This window comes from Lepisma saccharinum, chromosome 1 (genome assembly GCF_977018435.1).
Source record: "Lepisma saccharinum chromosome 1, izLepSacc3.1, whole genome shotgun sequence".
NCBI classification, from domain to species: Eukaryota; Metazoa; Arthropoda; class Insecta; order Zygentoma; family Lepismatidae; genus Lepisma; species Lepisma saccharinum.
Window position 1 is genome coordinate 220,448,435 of NC_139229.1, and position 23,592 is coordinate 220,472,026.

The 23,592-nt window shown below is 37.3% G+C and overlaps 1 protein-coding gene across 1 annotated transcript in view; it reads right to left on the reverse strand.

Moving 5' to 3' along the window:
- The window catches only part of LOC145988972 (X-linked retinitis pigmentosa GTPase regulator-like), a 404,239-nt gene that overhangs the window by 12,496 nt on the left and 368,151 nt on the right, over nt 1-23,592 (reverse strand). Inside the window, exons 11-14 of the mRNA XM_083124278.1 lie at nt 20,598-20,801; nt 15,018-15,219; nt 10,094-10,201; nt 8,427-8,530 (exon numbers count right to left, since the gene is read on the reverse strand). Of these exons, the coding sequence (XP_082980404.1) occupies nt 8,427-8,530; nt 10,094-10,201; nt 15,018-15,219; nt 20,598-20,801 (618 nt within the window). The remainder of the gene's footprint in view (nt 1-8,426; nt 8,531-10,093; nt 10,202-15,017; nt 15,220-20,597; nt 20,802-23,592) is intronic.

Below are 23,592 nucleotides of genomic sequence, written 5' to 3' on the forward strand. Positions count from 1 at the left end.
ATGTCGTTTTTTGGCCAGGAGACCAACTTATGAAAACTAACATTTTAAAATATGACATCAAACTTAAGACAAAAGAACCAATATTTGTGCGCACCTAACAAGCTTTTAGAACAAGGAGTCATTAGCCACTGTCAGGGTAGTCCTTATCACCACCCAGTTCTTTTAGTAAAGAAATCAGATGGCTCTTTTAGTGTCGTCTCTGATTTTCATTGGCACAATGACCAAATTCTCCCTTTAAGTTTACAGACTCCAGACATAAATACGATCATGTCAGAATTAGCAGGGAAGAAATATTACAAAATTCTGGATCTTAAGAGCACATTTTTTCAAGTGGAGTTATCTGAACGCTCTAAGGACATTACAGCCTTTTCTATTAACAATCTCGGATCATTTAGATACAACCGTTTGCCTCAAGGATTGTTTATATCTAGCCAAGTTATGAACAAAGTTTTGGAGCTCGCTATACAGGGTATACCTAGTTCCGAACTATCCATATATACGGATGATATTATACTTTACTAGGACAGCATCCCTGCTATAATGAATTTAATTGAGAGAGTTTTTCAAAAGCTTCGAACAGCCAATTTTAAACTGGCTCCCCAGAAATGTCGCTTTCTCTTCACCGAGATTCCAGTCTTGGGCCATTTAGTCTCAAAGAAAGGTTTTCGAATTTCTGAACACATTCTAAAAGCCATTGTAGATTTCCCCCACTAAGAAAAAACTTCGATCTTTTCTTAGACTTGTGAACTTTATTAGATGCCACATTAAGAACTTTGGTGGTCCCACAGCATGTTTATTTAAGCTCCAGCATAAAAATGAAAAGTTCGTTTGGACTAATGAACATCAACAAAGTTTCGAACAACTGAAAGACAAAATCACGTCCGCCTCTATTCTCAGAGCTTTTGATCCCTCCCGCCAGTCAATTATCCATGTGGATGCATCTAAAGAAGGTCTCGGGGGAAGCCTCTCCCAATTTGACGATGAAGAAATCCTTCATCCCTGTGCCTTCTGTTCCCGCCCGCTAACCGCGAAGGAACAGAAAGCGGACATATTTACACTCGAAGTTGCAGGTGCATATTATGTGTTAAAAACTTTCAAGTTCTTTTTAATCAACAGCCACTTCATGGTTTACACTGATAATCATGCCCTCTCCTATTTGAAAACCACAAAGAAACTTTCAGGGATACTAGCATGCAGAGCATTATTTTTTCAAACATTCGATTTTGACATAAAGCATATTAATTCTGCTCAGAATGGTCTGGCAGATGCCCTTAGCAGGGCATGTATCCCCAAAACATGATTATGACAAAAGTTGCAACGACGATGATGATGATGATGAAGAAGCACTTCTTCACCCAGCATTCTTTTTACAATCTAAAAATTTTGACATGAAAACAGCCCAGCGTAATGACCCTTATTTTAAATAAATCATTCACATCCTGGAAAGTAGTCCACAAGCTCATCAGAAATATGAAAAACTTTCATATTCTTTTGTACTTAAAAATGACATTTTGTATAGAAAAAACAAAATAAATGCAGGTCACAAAGATCGTCTGTGCATTCCACAAGCAATGCGCAAAGAGATTTTTAATTTAGTTCATTGTAATCCTATGATGGCAGCATATCAAGGAGGGCATAAAACATACGGACTCCTTCTTGCAAGATATTACTTTCCGAACATGAAGCGTTATGTATATGACAAAGTACGTAATTGCATTCCATATCAAATAACCAAACGAGCCCCTGGAGCTCCGCCACACACTTTACAAACTTCCCCCCCTAACCGCCTCCCCTTCCACAAAATACATCTAGATGTTTGCGGTCCTTTAGTTTCTACCAAATACACCTGACATAAATATTTTCTCTCAATCATTGACAGCTGTACGCGTTACGCGATAACCGCGACGATACCAAACCACGATGCCCAGTCAATTGCTAATGCACTAGTAGACAATGTTTTTCTTGTTCATGGCATTTCTGAATGTATTTGTTTGGATCGCAGCAGTCAAAATTCTAGCTTATTACTGCACGAACTAGCTCAAATAACTGGCGTTCAGCTCCGGTATGTAGATACCATGAGGCACTTCAGAAATGGAATAGCAGAAGCTTCGTTCAATTATCTCAAGAATATAATGAGAGTCTACGTGTTGGAACAGAAAGAAAATTGGGATAACTTCTTAGCAAACAGTACTTTTATTCACAATGTTACAATCCATTCTGGATTGCAGGTATCACCATATTATGCTTTATTTGGCCATCACTCCCGTCTATTAGCAGATGCAGTACTTCCCACCACCCCCGACAACATTTGTCCTACAAATGCACAGAGATACTATTACAGTTCATCACTTGAAACCTCGTTATGATGACAATGACTAATCAACTGATATTTCTCACAAGCACTGCCCCTTCCCCCTCCATAGACCTCTTCCCCCATCACACATGTTCCGATAAACTCATTCCAGCATAATGGAAACCCTCAGTCCTGCATCTAATATGCCTTCCTTTCTCCCGATTGCCCCCCTTCCCTAGTCTCCTTTTATTTTCCACTCGCCAACGAACTCATGCTTCCAAGTATAAAACATGCCAACAATGTAACAATAATACCACAAATATAAAATGTAGGTGTAAACTACCCCCTTTCCCATCAATGAATAATTTATTTGAGTCCTTCTCCCCATCACTTTGCTGTACGTAATGTTAATAATAAATGAATATGCTATATGTCAGAACTACTCCATTCACTATGAGTTGACTACAAGTGCATTTCGCGAATCGTCCATGAATGGCTTCCCAAGGTTCCCTTGCCGGTGCTCGGCGCAGAAAGAAACAAACAAAAGGAAGAAATAAAAAGAATTTAGCCGAATCAGCATTTCAGCTGTAGCTACCTTCGTATGTCATTGTGCTCTATGAACTGTTTACGTCATGTAACTGCAGGCACTGAATACGAAAATACAATTTAAAACAAAGAAACCTCAGACAGGTTAATCCCCTCAGCAATGTTGTTTTCTTTCCCTTCTCCCCTTCTACAATTTTTCAACTAATGCACTATGCATTCGGCATTTGACCTTTACATTCATGCATTCTCCATTTCCCCCAGAGATTGATCACAGCTACCCCCTCCCCTTCTTATATCAAAGAGTTAAAAATCCTTTTAAATTACAACACTACCCCATTAGAGTTCATTTCTTCATATCTTAGAACTAATGGAAGTCATACCAGTGGCATTTAATTGATTGATTGATTTGCTTTATTTTATTTTGCTTTTTCTGCCACTTTTGGCTCATTTGCGAAGATGGGGATGATATGATGAAATTGATGAATGGACACTCACAATCATTCATGCCCAGTCCAGGATTCAAACTCGGTACCCCTGGCGTCGTAGCGCAATATGATAACCAGTCTGCACTGGGGGCTGACCGGGGGCTGACAGCGGCATTTAATATATATCAAATTTAAAATATGTAATACTTTAGAAAATTTTACCTTGTTATTTTATTTCTTGTATATCAGTTCTATTCTCCTTATTTCTGGCTGTAGCAAACTTCTCAATTAATGTGTTTTTTCCATTGAATAAAATGGACAGAAAACAAAAAAAAAAAAAGGGCAAATTAGCTACAGGACACCCGCACATTCATTCACACTCTTCGTATATATTTTAATTAAATTTCCTGTTCCTGTTTATGTTCTGTTTTTATCTTTGAACACTTGATTTAGGCAAAGCTGTGCTCTTGGCGGGCGTTAATCTTTGGCCTACAATTGGTCTTGGTGATTTAAAATTCGACTTTCCTGCAGCTCAGAACATAGGGATGATGTTAAAGCAGTGAAGCAGGAAGTCCGCAGCCAGAATGTGACCATTGCTATGTTGCCAAGTTTCATCCAAAGCCATCTCAGCTACGACACAGGAAATACACGCATTGCAAACAAGTATAAATTGTTATAATTGTAGTTCTTCTTAGATAGATAATGGATGGAGAGGCACGTGACCTAAGGGTAGAAGTGTGCCTGCTCAGTTGTTTGTTGTTGTAGGTTTTCCTGACCAGGTTACTCTACTCATTCGCAGCTCCCCAATGGATGATATTCAGTGAACAACTTCCCCCACAATTCATTACGTGAAAGCACACCAGCTGCCATGATTCCGGGCAAAAGTTTCGGGGCATGTTGGAAACCTATTTGATAACTATTGCGATCACAGCTTTTGTAGCAGTGATTCAAGGTAGAAATATAACGATTATATGACAAATGTAGTCTTTCACATTTTGCTAAAACTCGTAACAATGACCAGAGTATCTAAAAAGATGCTATTTACCACAAAACAACGTTGTATAAAGCTACGTAACATACAAAAATAATACAGGACTATGGAGCATGTTTCTCATGGAATCAATCAGGCCTATCCGATAGTGCAGTGGCTAATGGTATGCCCTTGTAATCAAAGGATCCAAAAAATATATATATATTTTTAAAAAAGTGAATTAAAAACAAACTTTGTCTCGTGAAAATGATAATTTATAGAAATGTTCCGAAGTACAAAATAGTGTACTATATTTTTTAAGGCCGTAACGTATCATTGTCACTTTTAGTATGTATATTGAGACAGCCATAGAAGATATGCTGAAGAGTATATACAAATATAAGCATACTGCAAACACATCCGCTGATTGATAAACAGCTTTTTTGTGTGTGTGAATGTTATTAGAGATCGTACAGCAACCACACGCATTGCAAAGCATGCGGATGTAAAGAGTAGCATAAATGCCATATAAGACTAGCTATAAACACAGTATTTTCCTTTAAAATATGATTCATATTTCACCCCGGTTAGGAAAAATCACACCATCTTAACCACCGACAAAACTATCTGAAGGTATGATGTTCTCTCACAATTAATACATAAACAATAGCATACATACACACAACACACACACATACATGCAATGTACGAGGGCCATTTTTTTTTCAAGATCCGATCGGTCGCAAAATAAAAACCACAGTGAAATAAAAAATGTTTTTATTTGCAACATTTAGCTACACCTTCCAGCTACTTCTCTACATAGTCGCCGCCCAGATTTATACATTTGTCGTAGCGTGGTACCAACTTTCCAATACCCTCGTCATAGAAGGAAGCCGCCTATGCTTTCAGCCAATTCTCTACGCTGGTCTGCAGCTCGTTGTCTGTGCCAAAATGCTGTCCTCCTAGCCAGCGTTTCATGTACATAAAGAGATGAAAATCTGAGGGAGCCAAGTCCAGGCTGTAAGGTAGGTGATCAAACACCTCCCATCGAAAATGCCGCAGGAGCGTCTGTGTTGCAGCTGCAGTGTGCGGCCGAGCATTGTCATGAAGAAGGACAATGCCTGATGACAACATTACTCTTCGCTTGTTCTGAATTGCCCTTCGTAGACGTTGAAGCATCACGCTGTATGAGGCTGCAGTGATGGTCGTGCCACATTCCATGAATTCCACCATCAACACTCCTTTGATTTACTTGGGGAATGGGAATGCATCCACTGTTTGGATTGCTCTTTTGTTTCTTCATTTTCGAAATGGACCCATGTCTCGTCCCCTGTGACAATTTTGTTCAAAAAATCCTCTCCCTCATCATGGTAGCGCTGAAGAAACGTTAAGGCGGCACACATTCGCTGTCTTCTGCGCTGGTTTGACAGCATCTTGGGAATCCATCTCGCACAGAGTGTGTGGTACTGAAGTCTCTCACTCACGATGGTATAGAGAGCTGACCTTGAAATTTCGGGAAACAACTCACTCAACTAAGAAATTGTGAACCGACGATTTTCTCGAATCGCCTGATCCACTCGCTGAACAAGATCATCGGTTGACACTTGCTTCCTTCCCTGACCGCCTGCATCATGAACGTCTGTACGTCCTGCTTCAAAGTTCCTGTACCATTGCCGCACTTAGCTGTCACTCATGAAAGTTTCACCGTACACTGTACTCATGATCTATGAATTTCGGCTGCATTGCACCCCTCAGCATGAAGAGTCGCACTTCACACTTGGCGTGCGACTCTAATGTTCTAGGCATGTTTCTGTGCTCACTGCGCACTCCGAACTGACACGTGCAACATGACGCGATCAACGGGCATACTAGAGACACTGTGCAACACATCAGCGCACAGCTTCATCAGATTTTCAATGTGGTTTTTATTTCGCAACCTATCGGACCTTGATAAAAAAATAGCCCTCGTATTAATTCACCAAAAGGAAACTTCATTTAAAAATCTACAATAATACAATTACAGGGTAGCTACGATTTTTTGATTATGAAATTCCCTGACTTTTCCAGGTTTTCCAGACTAGAAATAAAATTTTTCCAGACATGTTTGTCGTCATGATTTTTGCTTCTGAACCTCATGTTTTTCAATTAAATATGCAGGCACATTAATTATTATGAATATGAATATACACAGTTATTAGCTGAAAATTTACCAAGTGATTAATATAATGCTATTCAATGAAAAAATAAATAACTATTGTACTTCCCCATTTTCACTAAGTCATTACAATTAAGGTGGTGTAAAAAAATCAATAAAAAAATGTGGCATATATATCAAAGCTTTACAATGTAACCTGTATACAACCTCAATTAGCCTATATCAATACAAATGAGAAACAACAGAAAATTAGGTCATGTAACTTTAAAAAAATATGCAATAAGTTTAATAATTATATTTTTTAATTTATTGAAAATAGTACATATTACGGAAATTCAGAACTTGAACGGGGCCGGTGACCAACCATACACCTAAAAAAATATATACGCGGACCATACTTTGGAATCAAATATCTCCATTATTTGAGTTTTCCACATGATGGAACAAATTTTATATTACGGAAAACATCGAAATCTGTCTTTTAAAAGGTAACAGTTCCGAATGTTTTATGATTTTTTTTTTTAAATTTGTCCTAACAGGAAGACTAATTATCATAGAATTGTGGCAATCATTGTGACACGAAATTTGAACTTTCCTTAAAATAATGAGCACTATTTGGATTCGAAAAAGTTATTTATGTTGAAAAAAAAAAACACCTCAAAATGACCTTACTCAATCATACACGCTTCCCACGGACAAGGTATTCTCTGGTTGACAAGCAACAGTAAGTATCGTAAACTAGTGGGAATGAATGTAGAAATAAATCGGAACCTTAGTAGAGTGCATTCAGGGTCTTTATTTTAATTCTAAGACAACCAAACCTAACCACAAAAGCATATATTCACAAAATCTTAAGTAATCGCTAAAACTCTGCAGTATCTGTTAACAGACATACTAAATCGAAATCGAAGCATGTAAAAGTTGCATTTGTAGCATGATGAAATCGTAATAAATCAAAAAGAACTTAGGCTCATTTTCACCACTTTTCAGCATAATTTCATTCTACACGCAAACAATACATAAAATTACTATCAGCATGAAACCATCATTCCTAACCTAACAACAATGTGTGACCAGCGTAAGTCTAATTCCTCTATTTCGCACCAGTTTTTAAAAATAAATTTGTTCTACATGCACAAAACACGTGCATATTCGAATAATGACGTCACTGATACTGCATAAAATCACTAATTTCTCGGGTGTAACACATCTCTGCAATGTAAAAAACTATGACAACGAGCAAATGAACTAGTTGATCAAGTTGCTTCTGAACGGGTCACAAACGAAGGACTCAAATTCACAGAACAGGTTCACGGGGGGAAAGAAGTAGTGAGTCCCTTTGTTTTTACTCTGGGTCCGCACCCGTCCAGTGTGACGTCAACCACAGCCAGTTACGTGAAATTCTGCTCTTCAAGCTTTATTGCAGATCCATAACCAATGAACTGTCCAAACACCAACCTTCTCCGCTTCACGTATCAAAAGAGAACGGGTTCCGAACGGGTGTGTTCTTGAAGAAAGAAAATTTCCTCAGTACACACAAAGCTAAAGCAACATTTTTTCCGCAAGAAATTCTGAGGATGGCTGGTGCGTAGGTTTCGTCTTGAGTAAATTGTTCCCTAAAGAAAAATCTCACACCTCTCCAAATTCCGGTCTTCAACAGGTTCACAAGAACGAGTCGCAAAATGAACGGATCCAACACCTCACGATGGTGGGTGTCCACCGGTCCCATACACAGGCCGAAATCCTAGGAGAAGAATTGTTACACTTTCCCCAGGAGACTCGAACATGCAGCCGAAGCGCAAAGCATGATGCCGTAGACCGCACGGCCATGGTGCAGGATGGTTCTTCATAATAGTTGATCCAATTGTACAATTAATTTTAAAAAATGTGAAAAATTATTGCCCATTACAGGATAGAACCTGGATTTTTGGTATTCTGCATATTTTTTAAATGTCCATTCCAAGCATATTGAAACTTCTTGTTGCTATTGAACATGCGAATGCTAATGCATGTAATTGGACAACTAATTTAACTTACCTTCTTCTCTGTTCCCATCTGACTAGACTTTGACTTTCCACTTTGAGCTCTGTCTTCCTCTTCATCACCACCTTCCCCTGGTGATGGTTCTTCATTTTCCTTGTCTGAGAACCAAAAAAGAAATGTATATATATATATATACACACACACACACACACACAACCACATATATTGCACAGATGAATAGCAAGTATTTAAGCATCAATCCTACAAATCTTCTTCCATTACTAGCTTTGAAATTCCTATGAAATGCATGCAATGCAAAAGTGTTTTACCCTCGTACATGAATATTGTATTGTGGACTGCAATAAGGATTCAAAGTTTGCTACTACTTTTGTCTTTCACATAATTTGCATTATCTCTTGTGCACCTTATTTGTCACTGCATATTTGTTTCATTCACACGCCCTCAACTGTTGTTATAGTTATTCACTTACTATGAAAAACTTGTGTTTAACCTCACAATTTGTGTTTTAAGATTCAATCTGTGTTCAATGGCTTTTGGTTTATGGACAACCACTTTGTAAATAAGGAATTAAAATGCACACTAGTTTAAATGGGGAATAAAAGTTAATAACAGTAAATTTGTGCCCTATGCTAATGACTCTACTAACAAGATAAGTTTTTTGTGTGTTTGTGTGGGAAGGGGGGTAGTTTTTCAATCCACTTTTATGCTCAAATAGGCTACTCAAGACTTACTGTTCGATTAAAAATTATAGATACTCGAGTTTGCACTCCAATTAAAAACGAGTTATAAAAAAAATTAGCTTACTCAATTCTGTGATAATCTATGCTAACCAATCTTTTTTGGAGTATGTCTTCTATTTATAATCATCGTGTGAACAAATAAAAAATGCCATGTTCTTTTATTAGTTTTGTAAATGATCGCTCTCTTTGGACCACCCATTTTCTATTTATAGAATTTCAAAGAGAGCGATCATGATCAAATTTTAGTACAGTGCAGACAGAAAGGTTTTAAACACAATTCTTAATTATCACATTAAATTGTCAAAAAACCGTTCTTATCAATTTTGCATAACAGCTTTTTCTTAGTATTGGATAGTCCTACAAATACAATATTGGTCTTGTTTTGAATCTCTTTGTATCTGTTTTTAAAATACATTATCAGTGTGAAATCAATATTATACAGATTTTTATTCAATGGAGAAAAGATGTATGTGGAACGTGGGAACACCGCATGCAGGGATGTCAGTTGAACTGTGGAAACTGCAGGCTGTCAGTGTGTGAGTTTAGTTTTTGAGTCTACAAATACTGTTGAGTAAGTCCAAATTCAGAGTGTAGAAAGGATTATATTTTCGCAGAGTTTTTTGAACTGTAGACACTATGTGAAGATGTTTGAATGCATAAAAGTATGCAGGTTATTTTGGATGAAGAAAACTGACATAAAACATTTCAACAATCCAACCCTTTGAGAAACAAAGCTTGTCAAGTGGCTTTACGTGCCGAGTCCCATCACTGCTACTTTCTAGCTTTGAGAGCACAGTCTGCTACAATTGCTTTCAAGTAGCTCCCCAATTATCCTCACGCCACTGGGTCCACACTAATTTTTTGGAGCTCTCACCAGGAATCAAATCTGGAGTATTATTGCACCTAGAAAGGACTTTTTGGTTATGTAAGAGCTAAATATTTAGAAAATTACAAAAATACCTTCTTCTTCTGGATTCTCTTGAACTGACTCTTCCTCTTCTTTTGTGGACTGAGCTGAGGAAGGCTTCTTTCTTTTAAATGAATTGAAGAATCTTGCTACTCTTCCTTCTGCAAAATAAAAAAAAAGTTTTTTATTTCACTGGCCAAGCTTTGGTAACATCTCTCTTATGATGAATACATCTTGATTGTGAATATAAAATAATGGTACAGTTATAAAAATATTACAATATGCCGATGAGAAATACCATCAGTTCCCAATTGTTTTCTCAAAACAAATTCTCTGACTTTTCAAGAATTTCTAAAGAAATTTTGTACTGCCTTCACTTACTTACACTCTGCTTGCAATATACAGGGTGGCTCAAAAATTCACTTAACACCCTCGGTACAAGGCCACTGCAGCGCGCAACATGGAAATGGTGATGACCAATCGTTGCCAAGCCAAGGGGGAACCACATTGACGCCACCCGCGTGGTCGGTGGCCATCTTGATGTCCGCCATCTTGAATTCAACTTCAGAATTTTAAATGGGAAGAGGGTGATATGATATATCAAATCAGGCTAGAATTTCATGAGAAATGCAATGGTGAATGTTTTTTTATGTATCTTTAACCAGTAAAAAGTTATGACTGAATTCTTGTACCAATTTGCTCCTTTTCGAGGTGTTAGAAAAATGCCTTCAAATTTGTTTAGCGCATCGGTAACGCATCGAGATCAAAGTGATGTCTAGGAAGAGAAGTTCGCATGCCTTTGCACAAGATTTTAATCACATACATCCATGAAGAGCTGCGCATTATGAATGGTTGTCGCGAACAATTACAGTGTGATGCTTCCATTAAATGAAAAGTCCTTCACAGTGACAAGGCTAATGTTTATGTTCATAAGGAAGTTCATAAACAGAATATTCAATGCTTTTTATCTGATAACCCATTTTCGACAGATCAAAGCTGAATGGTTAGTGCTGGTAAGTTAATGGTGTGGTGTGCTGTGTGGAACATGATTGGTTAGTCAATTTTTCATCAACGGAACCTTAAATGCTTAGGGCTACTTGGATTTGTTAAATAAACAGGTTTTTTCATCCTTGCTTATGGAAGAAGGTACTTTTTACAGAGTTTTTTTTCAATAGGGAGGAACACCAGAACACTATGGGAACGTTGTGAAGTAGTTTCTGTCCAAAGTTAGTTATCAGATGACAAGGATCGCATATTCTGTTTATGAACTTCCTTATGAACATAAACATTAGCCTTGTCACTGTGAAGGACTTTTAATTCAATGGAAGCGTCAAGACTGTAAATTGTTCGCGACAACCATACATAATGCGCAGCTCTTCATGGATGTATCCGATTAAAATCTTGTGCAATGGCATGCGAACTTATCTCCCTAGACATCACTTTGATCTCGATGCGTTACCGATGTGCTAAACAAATTTTAAGGCATTTTTCTAGCACCTCGAAAAAGAGCAAATTGGTACAATAATTCAGTCATAACTTTTTACTGGTTAAAGATACATAAAAAAACCTTCACCATTGCATTTCTCATGAAATTCTAGCCTGATTTGATATATCATATGACACAATTTCCATTTAAAATTCTGAAGTTGAGTTCAAGATGGCGGACATCAAGATGGCCGCCGACCACGTGGGTGGCATCAATGTGGTCCCCCCTTGGCTTGGCAACGATTGGTCATCACCGTTTCCATGTTGCACGCTGCAGTGGCCTTGTACCGGGGGTGTTAAGTGACTTTTTGAGCCACCCTGTACTATGAGGGGTGTTCAAGACAAACCAGAACTTTTAGTTTTATAGGAATACTCATCATGGTTTGTTGCAACAGTCCTTGAGGTCCAAGGCATACCTACCAACTGCTGGCCTCACTCCTACATGCCACAGCAGAGGTGGGTGATCATGCAACCAGTTGGGTTACGCTACTCATTCATAGCATCTCAATTTCCTCACAATAGTGGGTGGCGACTGGTCCCATATCCTGGCTGAAATCTCAGGAGAAAAGTTGTTACGCTTTCCCACAGGAGACTCGAACCAGCATGTTTTTCATAGTCTTAGACTGCATGGCCTCGGTGTTAGATGTTGCTTTCTACCATTTTTGGCTAATCATGATTATGAAGGGACAATCATAAAAAACACCCATACCCTAGCCTGGACTCAAACCCTAGAACTTTGGTGGTGAAATCAAAAGTCGACCGACCACTTAATGTGCTCACTCACTGAGCTAGCTTTACCTAAGGTGGTAAGTAGCTTAGTGAAGCAGCTTGCATGTTCCAGGTCAACTGAGAGTCAGTTATTGAAAATGACAGATAACAGTGTCAAAGCACAGATGAAACAAATTATTGTGATGGCATTTCTTGTGAAAGAAGTCATAAAACCAGCGAACCTTTCCAGAAGACTTTAAGTCCAGTATAGTGCAGGCATGGATCTGCACAGGGGAAATCTCCCCTTCCAAATATGGAGACCAGGTTATGACATTATTAGTGTCTCAATTCACAATCTTGCCATCAACGGTTCCAGCCTGGCTATTTCTTTGTGAGTGTCTATCAATTTCATATAATTATACTAGGGAACATGATTTTTGCCGCTGTTAACACTTACAAAGCTGACTTCTAAGTCACTTTCCGTCCCAAGAATGCTGACCATTTTCACTACTTTTTAAAAAATCATATCTCAAAAACTAAAAATGTAAAATATATGTATCATACACTGTTGAAAAGTTTGATTCTTCCTCTTTATTTTGATATATGATATGTTACATTATAACCACATGGCTACCTTGGACGTTTCATCATAAATCATATATGAAATGTACTAAAAATACAAAGTTGACAAGATATATGACATGCAGTGGCGGCGATTGGGTCCCAAAACTGGGGGGGGGGGGGCAAAGTGTCAAAACTAGGGGGGCAAAGACAGTATATTTCCCTTTGTAGATAAGATTTAGCATAGTGCGAGGGCAAAAGTGACGAAAATTGGGGGCCAACTGCCCCCCCCCTAATTGCCAGCACTGTGCAGTGGCAGTGATTGGGTCCCAAAACTGGAGGGGGGCAAGGTGCCAAAACAAGGGGGGCAAAGCCAGTATATTTACATTTGTAGATAAGATTTAGCATAGTGCGGGGGCAAAAGTGGCGACAATTGGGGGGGGGGGGCAACCCCCCTAATCACCGGCACTGTAGAAGAGGGAAGCAAACATATTACTATCAGACAATGAGTGAACAGAACCGTTATGAGCATTTGCCCATCATCTAGTGGCAGTATGAGGAAGTACGATGTCCAAACATTACTCAGGATTGCTAACTCTGTAAATGTACAGCAAATGACCGTTGAAATAAATTTTGAATTCAACTCCGTATATGGACGGGTTAAAGTTACAGTGGTGTAAGCCACTTTTTGTTTTAGAAAAAAGAGTCTGACTCACAGCACTTTGCTGATCAACACAACAGCTGTTTCGTTCATCACTAGACCTTATACTGTCGTCTATTGACAGTTGAATGAATCTCTGACTTACTTCACGTTTTCTGTTAACAGATTGACTTATCTCGATCTGGTTTCTGTGTCTAAGTCTCATTTTTTAAAAAGTGACTTACATCACTGTAACTTTAACCCATCCATATATACGTGACCCGCACACTAGAGAAGTTGGGGAACTCAGTATATATACGTGATTAGCACTCTAAGTGTTAAGTTAGTGACTGTTTCTAATATATTTTGGGGTGCAGAATAAAAAAAAGACCATCAAAATTCTCCATCATGGAACAATTTTTAGAAAGAAAATGTAAATTATATGAACGTTTTAAAATTAGGGAAATTCTTTTGCCCACAAAAACCTCCTAATGAGAAAATTTTTATATTATTTGAAAAATAGCACAGTTATTGATGAATAAATATGCAAAATTTAATTATTTTATTTCCAATGATTCATTAGGGAAATCTTAGGTAAAGTTTTCCATTAAAAGTTGCTCTTTCATACACATGCAATATACTGTAGAATCATTCATTCTGGCTTTTCTTCCATTTCTGTTCATTGACTTTTCAAAATTGACTTTGAAGGCTGTGTTGCTTCACAATGTCAATGTTTTAACCTATTCCTTCATTTCATGCTGTACTTTCAAGGAAACATACGGAACGATACGTTATGATGAATATGGATGGCTAGTGTGTGCCTAACTTAAGGTTATTGCTTTGCTTACGGGATTACAATAAGAGTTTACAAAAAATTGCTGCTTTTTTGTGTCTGTGGAACAGCTGGGAAACAAACAATCATTATGTTGTTAAAGATTTGGGAAAGAGGGAAGAATATTTGCCTGGAGAAAGAAATGTGAAATATGTGCTGCTGGATGGTGTTTGCGGACATCATATTTCACATTAGACTGGTAAACCTGGTGACCGACATTTGAGGATAGGCACAGTATACATGTATTACAACCTTCTACTAATCGGATTTGGGATTTTTTAAACAAAATTACGGTTATTTGTTGACATACCCTCACAGATATATCAGATTGGTAAATGTATCAGCAAATTTACCATTACACTGTCTGCTTGTATTAGCTAATAACAATAAACTGTTTTTGTTTAAGTCCACTCTTGGCTTGGATAGGCTAATCAGGACTGTGTCTACATTTTAATGGAGAATCTGAACCATTGTGCAATGTGACTCCACCAGGGATCGTACCCAGGACCTCTTTTACAAGGTGACATTGTTACCCCTAAATCATCAGGGAGGCCCACAATACTGACACACTACTTATTAATTTGTCCCATTCCTAGAATATTTTCACTTGTTTCTGCAAGATTTGAAAATAATAGCAAGCAACGTACTTTGCAGCAGGTACTTTAAACTATGGTTTAAAAGCTACCCAAAATGTATTTCTTCGTATATAATTCTTCCTGAATACAAAATCTCTACAGTTAAGATTACATACCTTTCTTTTCTTCTTCTCTTACTTCCGCTTCATTCTCTGGTGGAGTTTCTTCTATTTCTGGTATTTCCTCCTTTTCTTCAGGTTCTGCTTCAATTGCTTCTACTATTTCCTCTTCTTGTGCTTCCTCTTCTTCTTGTTCATTCATTTCATCTTCAACGCATTTCTTTAGGTCAAGAGTTTCTATGTCATCTTCGCCAGTTGCCTATGAAAATAAATCACCATGAAACACAAGAAGATTCAATTAGTTACAACCTCTAAATGCTGCCTATGACACACACATTATTGCAGGTGCTATGGCTGGCCACTAAAACATATCTCAGGACCACATGGCTACTACTTATGTTGTTTCTCAAAGAACTGGTGATTTTTCACTCTTGTTTTCAATTATGTAAATTTGAAGGTACATCATGCTTGAATTACAATGCAATAGGAGTTTGTTTGTTTGAAAAAATGCATTTAATATTTTTAAAAAATCTATCAGTGCAGGCTTTTCAAATATGCAGATATGCAGAAAAAAGCGTAGAGTTGAAGTTAGTTTTATTTTGGGGTTTTGTTCGAAAAAAATACATTTCATATTTAAAAAAAAAATGATCAGTGCAAGCTTTTCAAATGTGCAGATATGCAGAGAAAATCGTAGAGTTGAAGTCAGTTTTATTTTGGGGAAAGGTCCACCACATTATTTTTTAAAATTATTATTCATCGATAATTTTGAGTACTAAAAATTATTTTAAGGTGGGGAAGTTAGTGATAACTGCACTACTGGCACATCAAATCATAACAAAATAAATGGAAATTTTGAACTGAAAACTATACAAAATATTTGAAAATAAGATTAGTGTGAATTTTTTCATAAATACACCTGAAATAATATACTCTTTTGTATTTTTTTGCTGTTGTAATTGTAATGATACAATTTGAGTTGACTTCTATCAGGCAGGTCATAACCCTTAGAAATGTATATAAAAAAAAAGTCCTAACTCCTTTTACAATTTCTTAAATTCAAATGCTGGCTGGCTACATACCAGAACATACAGGGTGTATCATAAGCAATAGCGCAAACTGACACAGTCGAAAGTACACGATAATAGAAGCAAAATAGTCTCGGTAACCATGGGTCCACAAATGAGCCGTTTTCTAGATAATTGCGAATGTGTGGTTACAAGCCGCCACTGACTTCATTGTTTGTAAACATCGTCCTAGTTGGTAAAATGCTAATGATACAGTAAGAAAAGTCATTGGAGATCTCATTGCTTTTATTGAACATTCTACTTACTTTAACAAACATTAGTATGTTACATGTTACAATTACTGTACACTCATACCTGTTAAAGGTGTTCAAAGTGTCGTCCTTGCATCTGGATGCAATACTGTACATGATTCCGCATTGAGTTTCGAATTCTTTCGAACACCCCCGGTTCATCTCGGAATTGGTCACAAGCATGTACAATTCTCTGTACTGATTGTATCCATTTTGTTTGATTACAACGCCACCTCTCAGAAATGTTCTGTTTTGTAAACAAAGAGCAAACTTTGGAATTTGCAAGGTGTAAAGCACTCGGTGTTTACAAAATGCAATCAGTGACAGCTTCTAACCAGTGACGTGCGGCGACGTCGACACTTGGGGTAGCAATGAGTGGCATGCCCAACGGGTCATAATCCCCCCCCCCTCTTTTAGGGCCCAGTATTCCTAAAAGAACGTCAAATACAGGAAAAATTGCAAAGTTAGGAATGACTACAAAAAATTGTACACATAACTTCCACCCACTTTTGAAAATGAAAAACGATTTGATTTGACTACTGAGCCAGAGATGCCAGGTTTGAATCTCGGCTTGGCAATGGGTGATCTTTGTGTGTCCCTTGCCCTTCATCAATTTTATCATATCGTCTTCCGATTAGCCAAATATGGCGGAAAGCAAAGTAAAATAGACCAAATCAAACAATCAATCAATGAATGTTTTATTTGATTCGCTTTTTTATACATTTGGTTAATCGCGAAGATGATACAACAAAATTAATGAAGGGACAAACACAGAGAACACCCATGTCCAGGTAGGGGTTCGAACAAGGAACTCCTGGTGTCCTAGCACGCTGTGGTAACCACTCCCCCACGGTTGGTTGATTTGACGTTTTAAGTCCACTTTATACACAGAAAGGCTAATCGGGACTAGACCTATAGTTTAATGTGGGATCCGAACCACTATATGCCTCCATCGGGTACAGATCCGGGACTACTTCCACTCCCCCACGGAGGTCGGCCGACAACAAACATGTGAGGAAGGCGCTAACCATTCGGATACGTGTGTATCGGTAAAGCAAACTGCATTTTTCCTGAGTAATAATTTTCAATTGAATTTTTGAAATACCATCTTTATATATGATTAACGTTTTTTCAAAAATTTTGCATTTCTTGATTTCCATAATTTCCCCATCTCACGATCTCATTACTGAATGATCCGGGCTCGAGCCCTGGCCTTTGCATGAGTGTTTATTTGCAACCACTCTTCACCCGTTTAATTTAATCAACGTTCATCGTCATGGCAGAAATTAGGTAAAGCGATGGAAGAGAGAAGAAAATACAAATAATTTCCTCCCAGTGCATCTGCAGGGCACTGTGAAATCAGGAGCCTAGAATTCTCTGTTTATGTTTGTCCCTCTCGACTTTCCAAGCTCTTAGCTACTTATTCCGATTAAATCTATACAGCTAGAAAAAGCGATGGGTAACAAAACACACCTTTAAACAAACCATTTTTCTACTTTCTTCAATGATATTCATTTGGCTTTTTGAGTTCGGGATATATTTTTCATTTCTAATTTTCTCATTATTCACTGCAGGCAGAGTACAACACATAACAACACGAATGCACGCTTGTCACGAATCCCGGCCTGAATTGTTCTTTGCGAGGTCCCTTCATCAATTTCATCACATCATCCATCACTCATCCTCATTTTCGCGATAACCAAATGTGGCAGAAAAGCGAAGTAAAATAAACCAAACCAACAACAAGAATTAGAACGCGCGTTTTCTTGCCCAAATTAATACATCCGTATTTATGACTGTTTAGCTTACCCATTTTTTATTGGAGGCCAAGAGATTAGTATATTTAAATAAAACACTACTAAAACGGGAGCAAGAAAGAGCGTGAGCAAATATTTGTTATTTAATCATTATATATTCCATATTTTTTAAAAAATCATAAAATTTTTGTCTGCACATAAGACGTTCCAATTGCATAAATAATAAAATTACATCCCATATTATACATACATATTGTACAACGTGTAAAAACTAGTGTAAATACAGAGGACAGAAGTACTGCAGAAAAATTTCCCCTTAGTTCTTTAGAGGATTTACAAAGGAAGCGAAGGGAATCCAATCCCCTATCTGTCCTATAGGAGATAGACTGGAGGACCTGAAAGCACGGGCTTTCAACCATTCGAGCGGGGGCGAGGGGCCAAGGGAGGTAGAGGCAGAGAAAGAGTGAGCTAGGCCGCTGAACGAACCGAGGGTCGAGAAGCGCGTGATAAAAATTGTTGCATATGAACTGTGGCTTCAACAAAACAATAAATATTGTGATTTGAAAATAATTAGAGATTTGAGATTGATTGATCTATCTCTGCTAGACTAGCTACTCCTCAGTGCATGTCACTGCTTCTAACCACACATTCCCACACATTATTAGCATTTTACCAACTAAGACGACGTTTACAAACAATGAAGTCAGTGGCAGCTTGTAACCTCACATTGGCAATTATCTCGAAAACAGCTCGTTTGCAGACCCATGTTTAGTGAGACTTTTTTGTACTTTCAACTGAGTCAGTTTGCGCTATTAATTATGATACAACCCTGTACATATTTCGAATAATTATTATAACAGTCAATGTATGAGGGCATGCTGAAAAGTAATGCCTCCTATTTATTTTATTGGAAAATGGTTGAATTGATTTGAATAAAAGAAATGCAGGTAACTTTCTAGAATTTTATTGTCCATATCTAGACAATTACTTTTCCACATAATCACTCTGGCGATCAACACAAGTCTGCCAACAAGAGACCAGTTTCTTAATGCTGTCTGTCACTGTAGAATTGTTGATCTTGAGAATGGAGCCACAGCCTCACTTCTGTTTGCACTGCATCATCAGAATAAGCATGAACTTGGCTAAGGTCCAGTCTCTTCTGTTTCATGTCAGGAGTGAGCTTTCGAGGCACCCACCGTGCACAAAGTTTATGGTATCCAAGATCTGCAATTGTAGCCTGCACTTGGTCCCGTGATGTGCCACACTTGAGTGCAAGCTCTGCCTGGGTTATGCGACAGTTCATCCTAATGAGTTCATCAACACGATTCCGATGACCTTCATCAGCTGCAGTACGTGGCCTCCCACTCTGTTCTTTGTCACACACATTGACAAAGTTGAGAGTTTCTCGGCTGGAGTTTTCATTACGAGTACAGACGTCGTACAGTACTGGCGTCTACACATTCATCCCCATAAAAAGCATCATTTTTCGATGAATGTCAATTGATTGGGGGCACATTTTCTATGGTTAGAAACTCGAACACCGCACGCTGCTTCAGGTGCACCGACATAGTATGATTACATGCTGCAATTTTCCTCATCATATTTCAGCACCCCATATCGATAGAAGTTTGAAACTTGTAATGGATAAGCGGGAGAGACTGATGAGTACATGCATGATTGTTCAAAATCCAAAATGTGTTTACACCATAACAAAAAATAGGAAGGATTACTTTTCAGCACACGCTCGTAATTCACACATTAAAAAAAAATAATACCAGGTTCTTAACCTTGCACTTATCATGGACCCCTTTTAATTATCTTTTGTTGTTACTATTATTTTGAAGAGTTAATGGTGGGCTAATACTGTATTATATAAATGAGAAGTCTGGTGCTACACTTCATTTACAAGTTTCATTACACAGGGTCCAGCAGAGGAGTTAGACGGTTTTGAAATGTGAATAACACACTTAATTTTCAAAGGTACAGAAATGTATCACTGCAGAAATACAGGTTATTGTATGCCATTTTTTTAAAACCAACTGTCATGGTAAATAAAAATGGCATACAATATCCTGTATTTCTGTAGTAATACATTTCTGTATCTTTGAAAATTAAGTGTGTTATTCACATTTCAAAACCATCTAACTCCTCTGCCGGACCCTGTATTAGGCTTAATGGTTGAAATTTGTATTTTGATTATACCAGACAGTTCCTCCACTCGTTCCTAAGATAAGAGAGCAGATTTTTTGGTCATTTTACGTAAGTGAGCTTAGAAATTTGAAAGGTGCTCTACCTTTATTATCTCTGATAATCTGGAAAGATTTTACATTAAGAAGTTTTGTATTATAAATAATTAAAATATTGCCATTTTCAACTCTAGCAAGCTGTGAAACATATTTAAATTTCATATCAGTTTATTTAATGACAGTCTATTTACTCAAAGCTTCACAACATGTATAAAAGCTCATAACATTTCTTGAAGCCTTTAGGGGTCTGTGAACCACAGGTTAAGAAGCTAAAGTACAGGGGAGAATTGCTTGTATTTCAACCAACAAAAATATTCACCTTATTTATTTCAGAAACCAAAGAGTTTATTTCACTATCTTCAGCTTCTATCTTCTCATTCAAGCACTGCTCGAGCATTTTTATTTCGGAGTCACGCATTGAATCCTCACGCAGAATTCCCATCTTCCTTTCTTCTGACGATGTGCCCAATGGAGGAACACGAAGTGGTGGAAGAGTTCGAGTTGGTGGCGGCATTATGCTTTCCTGTAAAGACATTTAGCAAATTCAATCATGATAAAATATTGTTTTCACAAGACAATAAGATGATGTGATAGGTATATCTTAAGCCTTTCATGGTCGTGATCTCTCACGTTGGTCTACCATGTGATTTCATCAAAAGATGGTGAGCTTTTAAGAGATTTCTGAAGGTTAGTGTAAAATTAGTTCTTGAAGGTTTTCGATGATATCTGTCCAAAATTCACCTAGTCAATCACTGGCAAGTGCTTGCTCGTTTGCCTTGCAGCATATGCAGTAGTTGATCATTTCCAAACTTACATTAAATTACACTTTAAAAGTTAATAAATGAATTTATTGTTAATTTGCTGACTAAAAAACTTTTTGAAAATGGCAAATAAATAATATTATCAAAACAAACTTTTGTTTCTTTAGTGGCTAAACTTCTATAATTTGCTCAATATTTCAATTTGCACACTTCTCAAGAGCAAATAATGCGTAAAATTATTCTTATTAATACTGTATTTCTTTGAGTATACATGTATAAATGTATCACAGTGTTTGTGTAACATTTGCCAATTTCAATCACTAAGATTTTTCATCAACGTTTTCTTCCCTTTCAATTTGTTTTGTTACAAGAATCAACATTTCACATCAAGGAGATAGTCTATCTTTGGCAGTGAAGTACAAAGAAAAATGAAGGAAGAATGTGCTCTTTGTAGTAAGTCAGCTTTAAGCATCACTCATATGATGCAACATTTAAATGTAAAGTAATTTTGTGGAATTTGGAAGCAATGAAGCTGATCAAAGATTTATTGTAAGTGAAGTGTCCGTTCATCATTGGAACTCAATAACAGATGTTATTTAAGAGAGTATTGTTCTAATAAAGTACCGGTGTGTATATCTGTGCACCTTAAATTGGAAGTATTTTTTTTTCTTCTCCAAAGCTAAGCTGATGCAAAAAATTAAGGTGTGCTTTACATTTGATGGTGTCTTGGATTCAAAGAAATAAGGTAGAGCAAAGTACCTAAATATGGAATAGGTTTGTAATATGGAATAGCAGGATATCTCTCCTGCATGAAGCTGTAACCTAGTGGTGGGCAGGAAATAATGACCAAGCTGCATGGTACTGCATAGTTATTCAGCCTGTTGTCAAACATATGCAGAACAGGCAGGAGACATTATTTTGTATTATTTGCAATTGGTGGATTATTGGATATTAGTTGTCTTTTATGTTGTTTCTTTTCCTAATGTAATATAACAGGGATATTTTGATATAAAGGTGAGGGTTTGTAGTGTACATATTGTGAGGTTTCAATAACTCTGTAGTTAGTTCAGACTTTTGTGGCTATGAAAACAAAGATGGCTAGGGTTCATAACATGGAATACCAGGGGCTTGCCATATGGAATAGTATACCATATACAGAGACTTACCATTGTTTTCATTATCTCCTTACAAATGAGTAAGAAAGAAAAGGTATTGGAAGAACAAAATATGACGCCTTCAATTCAAGACATAAGAAATGAAAAGCAGAAAAATTTCATAACATCCCCAGAACAGCTTGAATTTAGTTGCATCAAACAAGACACCACAGAAAACGGTATTGTAGAAGCTAGAAAGGAAACTAACTTTTGCACCCAAGTTGGAGGAACAATTGTTGCAGTAACTCATTATCGACAGCAAAAATGTTGAGTTGCTACCTCTGGAACACCTCTTGCTCCTGTCCTGTCTACCTCTGATGCTTTTACTCCAACCTCTGTCCACCATGATATAGCTTCAATATTACCTACACCTACTACATCTGGCAAAGAAAACACTCTGGTTTTTCCAATGCAAATGATAAATTGAAACTGTTCTAAAAATTTGGAGATTCACCCCACTTTCCCCCCATAAATCCTGTAGATATAGTCTTGTAGATTTTCAGAAACAGGATACCTCCTAGTTACTTGTATTTAGCTCAGAGTTATGGATTTTTACTAGATTTTTACAAGCCCTTTTTTCTTCATTTCCTGTGTTATTCTATATTTGAAGAACTTTTTCTTTGGATAAAATTTTGGCATTTTTTTATGATTTTAGTTGCTTTGTCTGTTGTGTTTTTAAGGTAACTGCATGGTGAATACTCTAAGAAACATGTGAAAGTGTATATTATTGATTATTGTCAGTATTTAAATTCTCTATAGATAGCTGAATTTGCAAAAAAGAAGGATTGGTATTCCATAATTAGGTACTTTCCTCTAATATTATATATCAGCTGATTGTAGCAGACCATTTGTAAATATTTTAATAGAAAATGTGTTTTGGAATTGAACTAATAAGGTTAATTAGCATCTGACTGCCATGTGGAAGATTCATGTTTAATTCATGAGATGGGTGATTTCAAAGATAAATATTTCCATCAGTATGGCTGCATAAGCACCTCTGAGAGTCATGCACTCTCTATGAAATAGCTATCTATGGGTAACAGAACCCAAAAGTATGGTACTTATCAAATCACCTTCAGCACACTCCTACGTGCCTTTATGGTATGACACTATATACAAGGACATGGAAGAGTTGAGGGTAGTGAAGAGCTTCAAATATCTAGGAAGCATAATTGAGAGAAGTGGAAGAATAGATGAGGAGGTAAACTATATCAAAGCGTTCGAAGATTAATATGGAACAGGGATGCAAGAAGGTAATATATAACAAATTCTGTGCCAAAAATTATGTATGGAGCAGAGACTTGGACAATGACAGAGAGAGACAAAAGAATGATGCAGGCAGTGGAGATGAAATTTTTAAGGACTACATTGGGGAAGACTAGAAGGGATAGAATAAGAA